General features: G+C 36.9%; 1 protein-coding gene across 3 annotated transcripts; it reads left to right on the top strand.

The window, feature by feature from the left end:
• The first annotated feature begins 2,192 nt into the window (after positions 1–2,192).
• LOC103714525 (weak chloroplast movement under blue light protein (DUF827)) lies at positions 2,193–12,431 on the top strand. 3 transcript variants are annotated; one of them, XM_008801806.6, is made up of 3 exons: positions 2,193–2,305; positions 8,895–9,090; positions 10,276–12,431. In XM_008801806.6, exons 2-3 carry the CDS (start codon positions 8,920–8,922, stop codon positions 12,052–12,054), a joined length of 1,950 nt encoding a protein of 649 aa, XP_008800028.3. In that variant the 5' UTR covers positions 2,193–2,305; positions 8,895–8,919; the 3' UTR covers positions 12,055–12,431. The 3 variants fall into 3 exon arrangements, with proteins under 3 accessions (XP_008800028.3, XP_008800026.3, XP_008800027.3); XM_008801804.5 differs by having other exon boundaries at positions 2,214–2,528; XM_008801805.6 differs by having other exon boundaries at positions 2,261–2,675.
• Positions 12,432–14,177: the final 1,746 nt, after the last annotated feature.

Genomic DNA, 14,177 nt, shown 5'->3' with positions numbered 1-14,177 from the left:
TGCTTAAATCTAAAATAGTTTTGCCCCCCTTTTTTTATTATTCTTAGGGCTCATAGTTCCTAACTCTCACCTAGAAACCTGTTCAAACCAAAATTAATCATTTGTGCATGTCTACTTCCATGCAACCTAGGCAGAATTAGCTTGAATCCACATGGGGCCAACAACTTCAGACTTACACTGGCCATCAAGCTCAAGGTTGCCCAAAATAATTAAGTTTTTTTTTTGTTTTTTTTTCTTTTAATAATTTAGTTACCATGCATTTTTTGTATTTTTTTCTTTTAAGTCTGAGATAAATTAAGCCGCTTCAAAAGGGGATGCTCGCCGAATCAAACCCCGCCCCTGCCTAAAGTGGTCAAAGATGGGACAATTGGCAATGGATGGTACAATCTAAACCAAAGTTTGATAATCTAAAATAGTTAATTTCAATTTGAGGTTTTTGTTATTTGATTGGATTTTATAAGCTTAGTTTGGACAAATTATAATTAGTTTACAACTTGATTTAAGTTTTTTTTAGCTTGATCCAACCTATTAGTTATTTGATGGTAGTGCCCATCTGTTGCTCTGAGATTTCTGGGCAATGGTGGGAGCTGGAGGGGCCTTCCAGGCCAAGCACGTGTTCCGTGAAGCTAATGGGGCTGCGAACTGAGTGGCTACTTATGTAGCCAATCACTCCGATAGTACCTTATGGGCTGGAAATGGGAAGTTGCCCCGGCACTTCGAAATATTTTATTTTTTGATTTTATTGGATGTATTCATACTCGTCAGGTATGATCCATCCGCCTTAACAAAAAAAAAAAAAAATCCTATGAGTATAGCCTTTTGAGTGCAATAGTCAGCATAATTGTTGATTAGGGACAATACATGGTAGATATCAACTCAAGCTTGATCTAGTGTCACACTTCTCTACTTAGCAATCAGAGATTTTGGATTTGATTCTTTGATAATATATTTTTAAAAATCCAGAGCTAGATAATTATATTGCCTCTAGGTTCCCTTTTTGTTATAAGAAAAAAAAGTGATAACCTCTAATAGCAGGAAGTACATTAATTATTGGGTGTATAATGGCATGGAGGTGGCTTTTAGTGGCTTACATGTTTTAATGAATTCTAGCTACTATATGCAGCATGACATGGTGGTTCGTACCCCTAGCATAAGTCTAAAATTGCTACTATTTGTAAATGCCATTGCAGACGCTACCCTCAATGACCTCTTCCCTTGACTTGGTTAGTAATTAGCACATTTGGCCCTATCTTGTTGGTAGAGCGTACTATCTTGGTGGTATAAAACGCATCAACATCCATCCTTCTTATTTGACCAGAGAGAGATCATAAATGTCCTTGATTCATAGAATTGTTCTATTTTAAAAAAAAAAATTCTAAAAAATTTAATCATGACCATCACCTCTTCTTACCCTAGATCTGATCCGCACACGATTATAGCCAATTCTTGCTGGGTCTGGTTCAAGCTGGATTTAGATCCAACCTGACCCACTTGCATTCTTTTTCAATCACATACACCATACATTTGCAAGAGCATAAGGATAAAAGTGGATAGAATTTATTCTAATATGGATAGAAACTTAAGTATCTAATTAATATCCGTATCTATATTTATCAATAAAAAATAGATATGAGTATGGATAGACAAGTATCTTATCCTTATCCAAATATCCGATTTTATTTGTAACCTTATTTAATTATCTAATTTAAATTTAAATTTATATTCATATTTTTAATATTTAATTTATATTATATTTATTTTATTTTATTATTTTAGGTACGTGACTAACATCCGTATTTTTTTCTAAGGAAATAAAATAAATAAGAATATAGGCATGCTTATATTGGCATTGTTTTTTTTTTTTTTGCTAAAAAAAGAAGAAGGGGGGAGGAAGGGACAAGCCCATCCCCGCGTAGCAGCCTCTACTGGGCCCTCCCCGCTAGGAGAATGTTCGATACGGGTAGAAATGACCGTGCGTTGGGCATCCCGACCGATTTTACTCATATCCTCTCCATCCGTGGGCCCGGCTCAATTACCCCTCTAGACTCCGACATGAATCCTTCGTATGAGTATGTCATATCTGGCACCACCAAAGCTACCATCCGATCAGTAGCTAGCTTTTTCAGACTCCGTGTTCAAGCGTGGAGCATCTGATTTTTCAAATTTAATTGACGCCCATGCATTTTGAATACGAAACCACGAGCTACCGTCTTGGTCGCTTGGCATTGTTTTGAATCGGGGAATGTTTGCCAGCAGGCTCACGTCCGTAGATTTGGTAAATCGACTGTTGCCAACCCCCCGAACAGTACGGTTTGCCTCTCCTCTCCCTTTTCTTTCCCCTCTTCTCTCTGGGCTCTCCTCTCGTTGCCGTCGCTTTCGGTCCTCCCCCCTTTCACCGACGGTCGCCGGCGCCGACTTTCCCTCTCCTCTTGTCTCACCGTCGCTCGATCCCGTCTCCGATCTCTCTCCGTCTCTCCTTTTTGCTTCTTGCCCTCTTGCCTTCGCCGGCGCTCTCTCGTCTGTCCGAGGTTTGATCTCTTCTTCCCTTCTGTACTTTTCTCCTGCCAGGTCGAGTCCCACCCCTTTGACTGGAACCCTAACCCTAATTTACCTCTTGCTTGGCCGTCGCCCTCTCGGAATCTACTTTGTCTCGTGTTCTGTGTTCTCTATTCTAAGTGCGTGCATTTTAATTGCTGGTTGTTTATGTTAACGGATATAGATGATTGTTGATTTTTTTATCGTGTGTCTAGTATGCTTGATATGCATGCTACCGAATTTGTTGGTTGCGGTTGTTTAAATTATCTGTGGTTGTTTAATTAGTCATGGAAGCGTCTCGTGCATGCAATTTTTTAATTGTTTGAAGGATGATCATTCGAGGAAGTTAAGGAGAATTATTCTTTTTTAGTTGGGTAATTTATGCTGTGTGTATTGCAGTTTTTAAATGTTCCGTCTAATTTATATGCTAATTGCATGTGCTAATTGTGCATGGAATGGAATGTTTGCTGTGCTTATTAGTCGTAGCTTTTTAATTGTTGGAGCTGGTTGTGTTTTTTTTAATTAATTTTGCTCGTTGTGTATGTGCCTTCTGTATTATTTGTCTCATATTTGCTGTTAGTATTGATAAAATCCTCTTTTTTTCTGTCAGATTTTTGTTTCGATTAACTAGTTGTTCATCATTAAGTGCTTCGGCGATTGTTGCTGTGTATTCTATAACTATCTTATTGGTCTTATATCTTCGTTTGTTGATGATGGTCCTTAATGTAACTCTGATGTTTTAGAGCTCTGTAATTATAATCCACATAAATATATTTATCAGTCAGTTGGATTTTTTTTGAATTAATGAAGGTTTCTATGATCAATGATGTCATGATACCTGGGATAAACTACTCTTTTTGAATCTTTTTGAGTTACTGTGGTATGGATCATTGGTTTATGTTGTCAGGATATAACTGTTATATGCAGTTTTGTATGCGTCGGTATGCTAATGGACTTAGTAACATTGAAATATTATCATAGTTGTGTACATAGAATCAGGTGCATGATGCACTAGTTCTTTCAGATTCACCAGACAGATGCTTTATCTATGCCAGCATGTAACATATAGGATATGCGGTTTCAATTCTAATTGATTGTTTCAAAGTTATGCTAATGATATATAATATTATATTCTAGGAAAGTCGTGTTCAGTCGATGTGTAGGTGTTATCGGGGTGTTTGATTTTACCTTGAGGAGTTTACCAATGATTACCTTGTAAACAACAATGATTTGTTCATCTGTAAAGAGTCTTTTTTGTACGAGGAGGTGGAATATGCTTTTGGGCCTTTGAAGAATCGTTACGTGCAGAGCCATTATCTCACTTTTGCTACATAAATTTATTGGCGGTGCTACATCTAACATATGCTGACGTATCAAGAGAACAGGAAAAAAGGAGATGCAATATGGAAGAATTAAAAAAGAGAGCTGGAGTCAACCACTAAGGAAAGTAATATATAAAAGATCACTTACATTCTATGAAACTCATCACTCTGCATAGATCTATGCTTAAATATGCCAAACAGACAGAAAGCAATGCTCTATATACAAAAAAGGAACCTCTTCTAACAAATTTGACTCAATTAAGGACAAATACTCAACCTAAAACTTCATGGTCACCTATTTCCTATACATGTGACTTGAGACCTTTAACTTTCAGTATAAGAGTCTGTGTCGTTGATGTAGTTGGCCATAGGGACTTGGCTTTGCAAGGTGGCGTAGGCAAATTATCTACTCCTGTAGATGAGCAAGACCAGAAGTGGCTGTCATTGAATTTGTGTGGAAGACTCAAACTTCGTGCTTGAGCTCCTCCTTCAGGCTGCGAGCAAAACAACTAGCATAGAAGTCCTCAGTCAAACCCATAGTGTCGTTGGCAAGTTGTTTGAAGCTAGCTTGATGCTCGGACAGATTGGGAGGGGCCTTGGTGTAGCTTCATTTTCTCTCCCATATAATCTTAGTACATGGTTGTAGTCTACACTATTGTTGCATCAGAAGCTTGAGGTATATATTTTGCCTTAAGGTGTTGGATATCATTGTGTATGTCGGCCAAATTGTTGAGCAGATAATCATACCAAGCATTGCTCCCTTGCATTAGACTCTTGAGATCTTGTGAAAATGTCGCCAAGGCGAGGATTGAAGTCTTTGATACCGATTGATACAATCCTGTCATATCTAAAAATAATAAAAATATGAAAAGGGGCACAAGGGTAGAAGATGGATCACTTTGAGGGGATTGGGACCTCGTAAAGACAACTTTAAGGGCGCTTAACCTCCATTAAAACATGATTTCACTTCATTGGTAGTTCATGCCTAGGGCTTACATATTTATGGGCTAATGTACCTTGACTAAGAAGAGAAGACATAATTCTAAACTAAATAAATTTAGAAAATAAACATGGATTGACTGCGGGTTTCCATTTTTTATTAGGGATTGTATCATACTTCTTTTGTAGTAAATCCAGATTCAGATTTAAATAATTTCTTCTAGGCTTTACCAGCATTATATATCTAGATTTGCTTCTTATACTTTCAGATTTAGCCCCTTTTTTCCCCACAAATTGATGGGCCCTTTTCTATCCATAACTTGACTTATGGGTCAACTAAAAAGGCATGCTAGGCATCTTGACACTGGACACTTTGGGAAGCATCTATTAACATTAAAACTGGTTATTTCTGATATCCTATCCATATTTGTATCCATTTGCATTTCATATGGTTAACTCATAGCTGGTTTGTGTCCATTATTTCTTTTTATCAAAGATGAATACTAATTTAAAGATTTCAATGATATCTTTTATTTGTATTCGTGTTGTATAATAAAATGTGGATATGCACACATCAGCTCTATTAACATGTTTAGGCGTACTTGTTTGTTTTGCTCTTGCTAATCCTGTTGTCCCTTTTTGATGTTTGAGATATGTGGTCAATTATTAATGACATTTTATAAAATTACATTATTTTTTGCTGTTTGCTATAAAAGGCAAATGTCAGGAAATGTGAAACTGATATAATAGATATGTCACATTTAGGAATCCAACATAAAGATATATGTAATGGATGACAATGATGTGAGCAAAGTATGCATAATATTGGGATGCGTGGGTGAATGTTTCCAATCTCACATGATTGGGTGGGAAAGGATGATTATGATATCACGAGGATGATGTGGTTTTAGCTGGCTTCTTATGATCTTATAAGTTAAGACAAGGGAAGTTCAGGTGTGTGTCTATGATATTCTTTTAGAACGCACATTGAGAAAATAGATATGCGGCAAGAGAGCAAAAATTTAGCGGTTATGCTCTTACAACTAATGTGAAGTTTTTGTTTTCGGAAAAGAGTATTCCTTTTTTTATGTTGTAATACAGTTAGTGAGATGCTTGCATTAATGATCCAAATCAGAAATATTTAATTTCCAAAACATTTCCCAGGAGTTGGGTCTTGTATGGTTAAATAGATATTGGAAGTTTGTTTTATCCAAGGGTCGATGTCTCGGGAGGATGGGGCTGTCTCGGCTTGTTCCAGTGAGATTACGGCACCTAGGACGTGTGCGGGACCTTGAAACGCACATCTGTCCACCGTGCTGACCATCCTGCTTTCATCACGACTAGGACATGCACCCTACAGCCATCCTGGCCAAGACATGCCTTCATTCGAGCATGAAGTCACAGGGAGGGGCTTTGGTTGGTTGCAGGGATGGAGGATGCCTTCGGTTGGTCATGGGGAGGGAGGAAGGCTTCGATTCAGTTCATAATGACTCATTTGGTTCTTTAGAATTAACTAGTTCTGTTATTTAAACTTAATGAAATATTTTCTATGCCAGATATTTTTTCCATATTTACTAGTTTAGGATGTTCAATCTTTAAAAGCTAATAGGAAAGTAATGGAAGTAAAAGAAGTGAAATATAAGTTTACTAGAACAAGGATCTAAAAAACTTTAATCCGTTGCTTCCTATGAAGCAAGGACACATATAGAGTATGGATATGATGCATGAAGGAATATATATATTATGTATTATACATGTTATATAATATATTGTATATTATCATATATTATATATTATATACTATATCTATATATTTTATGTCTTAAACTTGTACATATGCAGATGCATTTATGTTTATATACCTATACTTATATATGTAAATATGTATGTATCTATTTTATACTTACATACATTCATACAAACATACACAAATGCATATATGTATATGAAAAAGCATCCATAATATATATAATATTTAATATTATATAATGTATATTTTATATCACATATTACATATTATATTGCATATTATATATTGTATATTATGTATACAATATTATATATATTATATGTTATATGTTATATATATTATATCTATGTAATACAAGAAAAGATGGAATAAGAAATAAAGTCACTCATAGAAAGATGGAGGTAGTACCAATTGAGGCCAAATTGAGAGAAGGATGACTTGGTGAGGACATGTACAACATTGGTCGAGATATGCACAAGTATGGAGTGATTTGATACATGTAGAAGGAAAAAGGGGTAGAAGAGATCGAAAATTACATGATATAAAGTAGTAAGGAAGGATTCGATATCGTTGTATCTTTCAAAAAGTATAGTCCTAAAAAGAGCGGAATAGAGGAAAAGGATTCATGTTGCCGACTCCAACTAGTTTGGATTTAAGGCTGAGTTAAGTTGAGTATATATAGATATAATATATATTATATATATTAAACTTATATATACAAACGCACGCATATATGTTTATGTACCTATATGTTTAGATGTAAATATGTATGTATGTATTTTATACTTACATGCATACAATCATACACACAAATACATATGTATGTATGAAAAATCATTCCCAAAGCATAGCAAGCTGTCAAAATAACTTAATCCATATTTTCTATGGTCACGTTAACTTTTACAGGCTTAGTCGTTGTTCCATAGACATACCCATATTTACATTGTAATATTAATATCAATAGACTGCAAAGTGAACCCTTTTCATTTTTGAAGGTATTGGGGAAGTATTTAAAGTATATCTAGGAAATACTAGGATTTTTTTTTTTAATTTTGGAAAATAGGATACTTAGCACAAGTATCGGGCATGTATCTAAGAAGTATCTGACGAGTATTGTTGTCCAATATGGATACAATATGAACACTACATTTGATTTGAAGTATTCATGCTTCCTAGATTGGCTGTAGTTTCATTTACCTCAAGTTTATGTTTTTATTTTAGTTTGTACTAAGAGAATGGAGAACTTGTGACTTATGCTGTGTGGTTATTAATATGCATGAGGTCAAGTTTGATTATTGCTCTTTGAGAGTTTTACATCCTATGGCTGAGATGTATGTATTCCAATGGTGATATTGAGATGCCCATCTTTGATGAGTTTGACACGTTAAGTCATATATGAGTTTGGAAAGGCATTTTGGCATGGGATGCAAGGGAAATTGTTTCAGTGTACTTTGACATGAGATGCATGGTAAGATGGTATTGGTCTATCTGGACATGAATGTTCCAACACAGTGGAAGATAGTGAATATAGTTTTTTTTTAAACCACTAGAACAGGACAATGCAAGTGGTACTGCACTATTCCAGCAGAAAACTAGAATAGGTGCACTGTGTGACCTTTTGTCGATACCTAGTACCATACCAGTTCTTTAAAATACCGGTACACCCTCCGTTTTACTCATTTTTCAAAGCTTGGTAAGATTAGTTTCAGCATTTTGAATGGTGAGATATTGGATGGTTTTATAATTTAATTTTCTAAGAAGCAACCACTAAGTTGCATATTTACTTGGTGTGGCAAATTTGACCAGGCATATTCTCAATTTTTTTAAAAATTGTTATTACCTTTATGCTTTCATTTTCAAACCGAATTTTATGGATATAATACTATTGCTAACCATTGAAAATAGTCTAATGCGTTAAAGGCATTATATAGCGTCGTTAGTTCTTGCTTTAACTTTTTGTAACCTAAATGATAGTTGACTTTGGGCTACAATGTGAATGCACCATTGCTTGCTTGAGATGCTAATTTGTCACGTGTGCTACTAGTGTATAGTTCTTCATTGATTGAAAATCTCAATCATTGACCTGTATTAATTATTCAGGGAAAAAATGTTATGCTATGCTGCTGTATATAATATTTTATGTCATCAAAATGTTTGTTTAAGTACTACATATATCAGAAGTGCTTTTGTTACTTATTTCTGGAGTGTACTTGTGTATTAGGTTTGGACCATTCTAGCTTTTTGTTTTTTTTAGTTTTCTCTTTGGTGATGGATTTTAAATCACTTATCATTTCTTTGAGTTGCCTCAGCTCAGAAGTGCCATTTTCTCTGATTCAATTTTTTTGCAGGCTGGCATAGCATAAGAAGGGAAACATGGGAGTGAAAGCTCATCAAAATGTTACTGATTCACCCAAAGCCGAGGTGGGAGAGATAGACACAAGGGCGCCTTTTGAATCTGTCAAAGCTGCTGTCAGCTTGTTTGGTGAGGGAGCATTTTCAGCGGATAGACCAACTGTGAGAAAGCCAAAGTCATCCTCAGCAGAGGTATCACAAATTGCTTTTCTTGAGAAAGTGACATAGATCGAAGTGCATGCATATTACAGTTGTCAAATTGTTATTATTGAGCAGTCCTGAAAACCAGATAACTTCCCTGACTTCAGAAAATAGAATGTAGCTTTCCAATGAATCTTTAGAAAAGAAAAGAAAGACATAACGGTAGTTCTGGAGTGATAAGAGATCACTTCTACAACTTGCAAAAACAAACCACTGTGGATTATATACCCAAGCTACAACATGACATAATGAAGCTTTTTGACTTAGCTTCAGTTGCATTGTGCTTTACCTGTATCTAAAATCTTATGACTGGAGATAGAGCTGCAAAGTATAACTGCCTTTATTGTGGCAGTTGGGGTGCCATCATGAAAATTATGTATATCAACAGTTTAGTTTAACTACCTTGGCTTTCCAAAAATCACAGAGTACTCTTCAAAAAATGCAAGGTGTGTTTATTTCTAGATAAGTGTTAAAGTGTTTGACTTCTCAAAACTTGATTCTGCTATTTGCTTGGAGGAAGTCGGTGCAAAGGAAATGAAAGTCTTGGGCGTTAAAATTGTTATTAACTTTTAGTTATATCACTTAGATATTAGCTTAAATGGCCCAATTGGATATTGAGTGTCAGCGGCATGGCCCTGAAGTAGTACTAAATGCCCGGTTCACTAGACAAAACTTAAGTGCTTCCCAGGCTGAACTCAAGCTGAGCATTTTTGCTGAACTGAGAAACTGAACTTCACATTATGGAGTCACTTAATGCTGAAACAAACACCCGGCACTGCCAATTTCTAGATGAAATGCAGTTTGGACCTTTATCTACAGAGAAACAAACACATCCATGATAAATTATTAAAAATTTTCCATGTTGATTTCCTGAAGATGTTGCTGATTTTTCAGAAGATAATATTTCTTAGAGTCAACAAGGGAATTTTTGTTTCTATTTGCTTGAATTTTTAGCACTGTGTTTCTATATCAATGGATCCTTTACGAGCTCTTTTGCATATTTTAAAATCCTCAAGTTAGCTGAGTGGTATGGGTTTTTTACTCCTGAATTTATTTCATTGATCCAAATACCTGCACATCGATTATATGCACTTAGATTCCTCATTGCATAAAATCATCACCCAACCTTTTATTTTATTTATTTATTTATTTATTTATTTATTTTTCTTGTAATAGAGAACATTGGCAAAGGAGACACAACTACACCTGGTCCAGAAGGAGCTAAACAAGTATAAGGAACAGCTAAAAAATGCTGAGACAACTAGGGTCCAAGCACTAGCTGAGTTAGACGGGGCTAAAAAATCCGTTGAGGAACTAACCCACAAACTCAATACCATAAATGAGTCCAAGGAGTTGGCACTAAAAGCAACAGAAGCTGCTAAGAGTCAAACAAAAGAACTTGAAGATGAGAGTTCTGGTGATAGTACTGGAAAGGACAGTGCCTGGAAACAGGAATTGGAGAGTGCAAGGGAACAGTATGCAGTTGCCATCACGGAGCTTGATGCAGCAAAGCAGGAACTTAGAAGGATCAAGAAGGATTTTGAGTCATCCATGGAAGCCAAACTCAGAGCCTTCCATCAGGAAGCAGAGGCCAAGCAGTTGTCTGATGTCAACACAGAGAAGGCTGCTCAACTCTCCAAGGAGATTGCAGCTGCACAGGAGTCACTTATGCATGTTAAGCTTGCCGCAGAGCAAGCCCAACAGGAGGAATTGAAGATACATTCTGAGAAAGATGCTGCACGACAGTCTTACAAACAAGAGCTAAAAGACACCGAAAAGAAATTGGCATCTTTAAAAAAGGAGTTTGATCCTGAACTTCATAAGAATCTTGAGGTGAAGCTGGCAGAGACAACTATTGCAATTGGAGCCATCCAGAAGGAAATGGAAGATGCCCGTGCTTCAGATTTAGAGTCTCTGATGACCGTAAGGACAGAGCTCGATGGTGCGAAGGAGGTGTTGCAAAAAATTGCTGAAGAAGAAAGTTCCCTTAGGACCTTGGTGGAATCCCTGAAGCTGGAGTTGGAAGCGGTGAAGAAAGAGCATGATGAGCTCAAAGAGAAGGATGCAGAGACTGAGTCTGTTGTTGGGAACCTTCACATCAAGCTTCAGAAATGCAAAAGTGAGCTTGAGGCAGCCGTAGCTGCAGAATTGAAAGCAACCTCAGCATCTGATGACCTGATATCAGCCCTTCAGCAACTATCTGCTGAATCTGAGAGTGCAATACAGGAAGCAGAAGCAATGAAGAGAACTGCTGAAGAATTAAGAAATGAAGCTGAGGCATCCCGAATAGCCTTAGCTGAAGCAGAGAAGAAGCTGCAGGTTGCTTTAAAGGATGCAGAAGAAGCAAAAGCAGCAGAGGCAAGAGCCCTTGACCAGATAAAGGAATTATCAGAGAAAGCTAATGCTGCTCGAGCCTCAACTTCAGAGTCCGGAGCTAAGATTACAATCTCAAAAGAGGAGTTCGAGTCTTTGAGCAGGAAGGTGGAGGAGTCTGAGAAGTTGACTGAGATGAAGGTTGTTGCTGCCATGGCCCAGGTGGAAGCTGTGAGGGCTAGTGAGAATGAAGCAATTAAGAGATTAGAGGCCGCTCGGAAGGAGATGGAGGACATTGAGCTAGCAACTGAAGAGGCACTGAAGAGGGCAGAGATGGCTGAGGCAGCAAAGAAAGCAGTGGAAGGAGAGCTGAGGAGGTGGCGCGAGAGGGAACAGAAGAGGGCTGCTGAGGCTGCTTCTCGTATACTGGCTGAGACACAAATGTCTGCGGAAGCATCACCGCCAAAACCCAAGGCTCCAAATGTCAACCTAGCGGAGACAGCTGAGGGGAATCAAAAGGTTAATAGAGCGGCAGTCTCAAAGAAGACGCTGCTGCCCAACTTCAGTGGCATATTCCACAGGAAAAGGAACCAGGTTGATGGTGGCTCGCCGTCCTATCTCCCAAGCGAGAAACCTGTATGATGTCGTCCTCTTTGCGGTTGCATGATTTACCAATGTGTGATTTTGACCTTGAAAGTAGGAACATGTGCAGAGGCTTTCATTGTAGATAGTAAGCTGTTTTTCTTTACCTCTGATGATGGCTCCTTGTCCTATCTCCCAGGCGAGAACCCTGTATGATGACGTACTCTTTGCTGTTGTATTATTTACCAATGTGTGATTTTGACCTTGAAAGTAGGAACATGTGCAGGGTAGATGGGGTAAGCTGTTTTTCTTTGCCTTCTGAATTTGGATTTTGCGTTGTTGTAGCTATTTCTGCTTCAGCTATGTTTCGAGCTGATCATTTGGAGGGAATGTGTTTGAACTTTATGATCTCTGAAATTGATGCAGCTGGTTGGAAAGTGTGTATGGTTTCATTGGCAGTGTCAAAATCTATGTATTGCCGGAGAATTGGATGGTAGAATTAGATCTTCCATGGCCTGATGCTTAAAATTTGCCCACTCCCATGTCCATCCACGGATTACGACTGTAAATCTCGTCCTGGAGCTACTTGACCCGCAGCATTTGGTGGCGGTTTCACGCTTCAATCGACTTGTATTTGATTAGGAATGGTGTCGTTGTGACCAAACATTTGGATTGGGCACGGGGAATTATTTGGGGCGATTTCACACTCGCTCTAGTTTCTGCTTTTTTTCTTTTTCTTTGATTTTAGCATTATTTTTTTGTGATTGTTTATTTCGATTTTTTCCCCTGGAATTGGGGAGATGGAAAGTGGAATTCGGCTCTGGAAATCCAGGGCCTAGTTGGGTTCGAGCGGACATTCTAAGGTTTAATTTTAGCATTATGCTTCTGCCCTTGCTTTTTAGTCTAGAGTTATGCCTGATTTGCTAGGCTTGGCATATCTGAAATGCAGGATTGGAACGGGAATTAGCTGCTGGTGTAGTTAGGGTTCTTAAATTCTAGTATAATTTAGCGGAATTGCCTGTTGGGGGCTCGAAGCCGGTGAAACTGGCAAAATTCGTACGCTTGAATCACCTGTTCCGTTTAAGGGTTGTTCCATTAAGAGGGGTGGGAATTTTTGAAGTTTGATTGAATCCTGTGGGGTTTCTTTTGGGGTTGTGCAATTGTGCATGGGGTCTGGTGACCCAAGGGTGCTGCCTTGGTCATTTTATTTCTTGCCCCCAGTTGTCTTGACGGGAGAAAGGGCTCCACTTGGACGTGATAGAAACTGCACTCTTTCTTTTTAAGTTGGAAAATGTACTCAGGTTAAAACTAAAAAGATACGTCATACATTTTGTATGGAATTACAAATATTCGTATCAACACTGCATATTTTATATTGCTATGATATGGTCCATCCTTATTCCAATTGTAGTTGGAAGTGCTTATATGGCATCTGATGTAGAACCAGTTTTCAGGCGCCAAAATACCCACATATTTTGGTATAGATTATATTTTGGTAATAAAAAAAAAACACGGTATAGATTATATAATATCATATTATCAAATGTAATATTACTTATAATATAGATTATAATAATATATCTATAATATTTTTATTTTAAATATAATATAATATTATAATCATGTAATTATAATATAGTATAGTATTATATTGCATGTATTATATAATATTATATTATAACAATATTATACTTTGCAATAATATTTTATTATATAATAATGTATTATTATATTATATTATACCATATTACATTATTTTATTTTATTTTATTTTGTCGTACTATAAGTTTTTTTTTCAGTTTAATTACCAAATAGATTTATAAACTCCACGGTACTTTAAAAATATAATTACCAAACAGCAAACAACATTTTATTAAAAGCTCTATAAACAAAAAGTTATACTACTAACTACCAACAGCAATTCCAAACAAAGATCTCTATCTCTCCCTCTTGAACCATCAAAAAATTATCAACCAATATTAATATTCCCGTTATGGTATTGTCGTCATCATCGTTGCCCTCACCCCAATAAGAGTTGGTGAGCCATCTCTACCCCTCCTTGCCAAAAATCATCAACCAGCATTAAGATCCTATTGTGCATTCATAATTAGCCCCATGTAGTAGTCGGTGTAGCAACAGCTAAATAACAACTAAATATCCAAATGCATGTTTTCTATTGCATA

This window comes from Phoenix dactylifera, chromosome 3 (genome assembly GCF_051530095.1).
Source record: "Phoenix dactylifera cultivar Ajwa chromosome 3, Ajwa_hap1_PhDact_Kaust_v1.1, whole genome shotgun sequence".
NCBI lineage: Eukaryota > Viridiplantae > Streptophyta > Magnoliopsida > Arecales > Arecaceae > Phoenix > Phoenix dactylifera.
The sequence above is the reverse complement of the archived record's forward strand: the minus strand, read 5'-3'. Positions and strand labels throughout refer to the sequence as shown.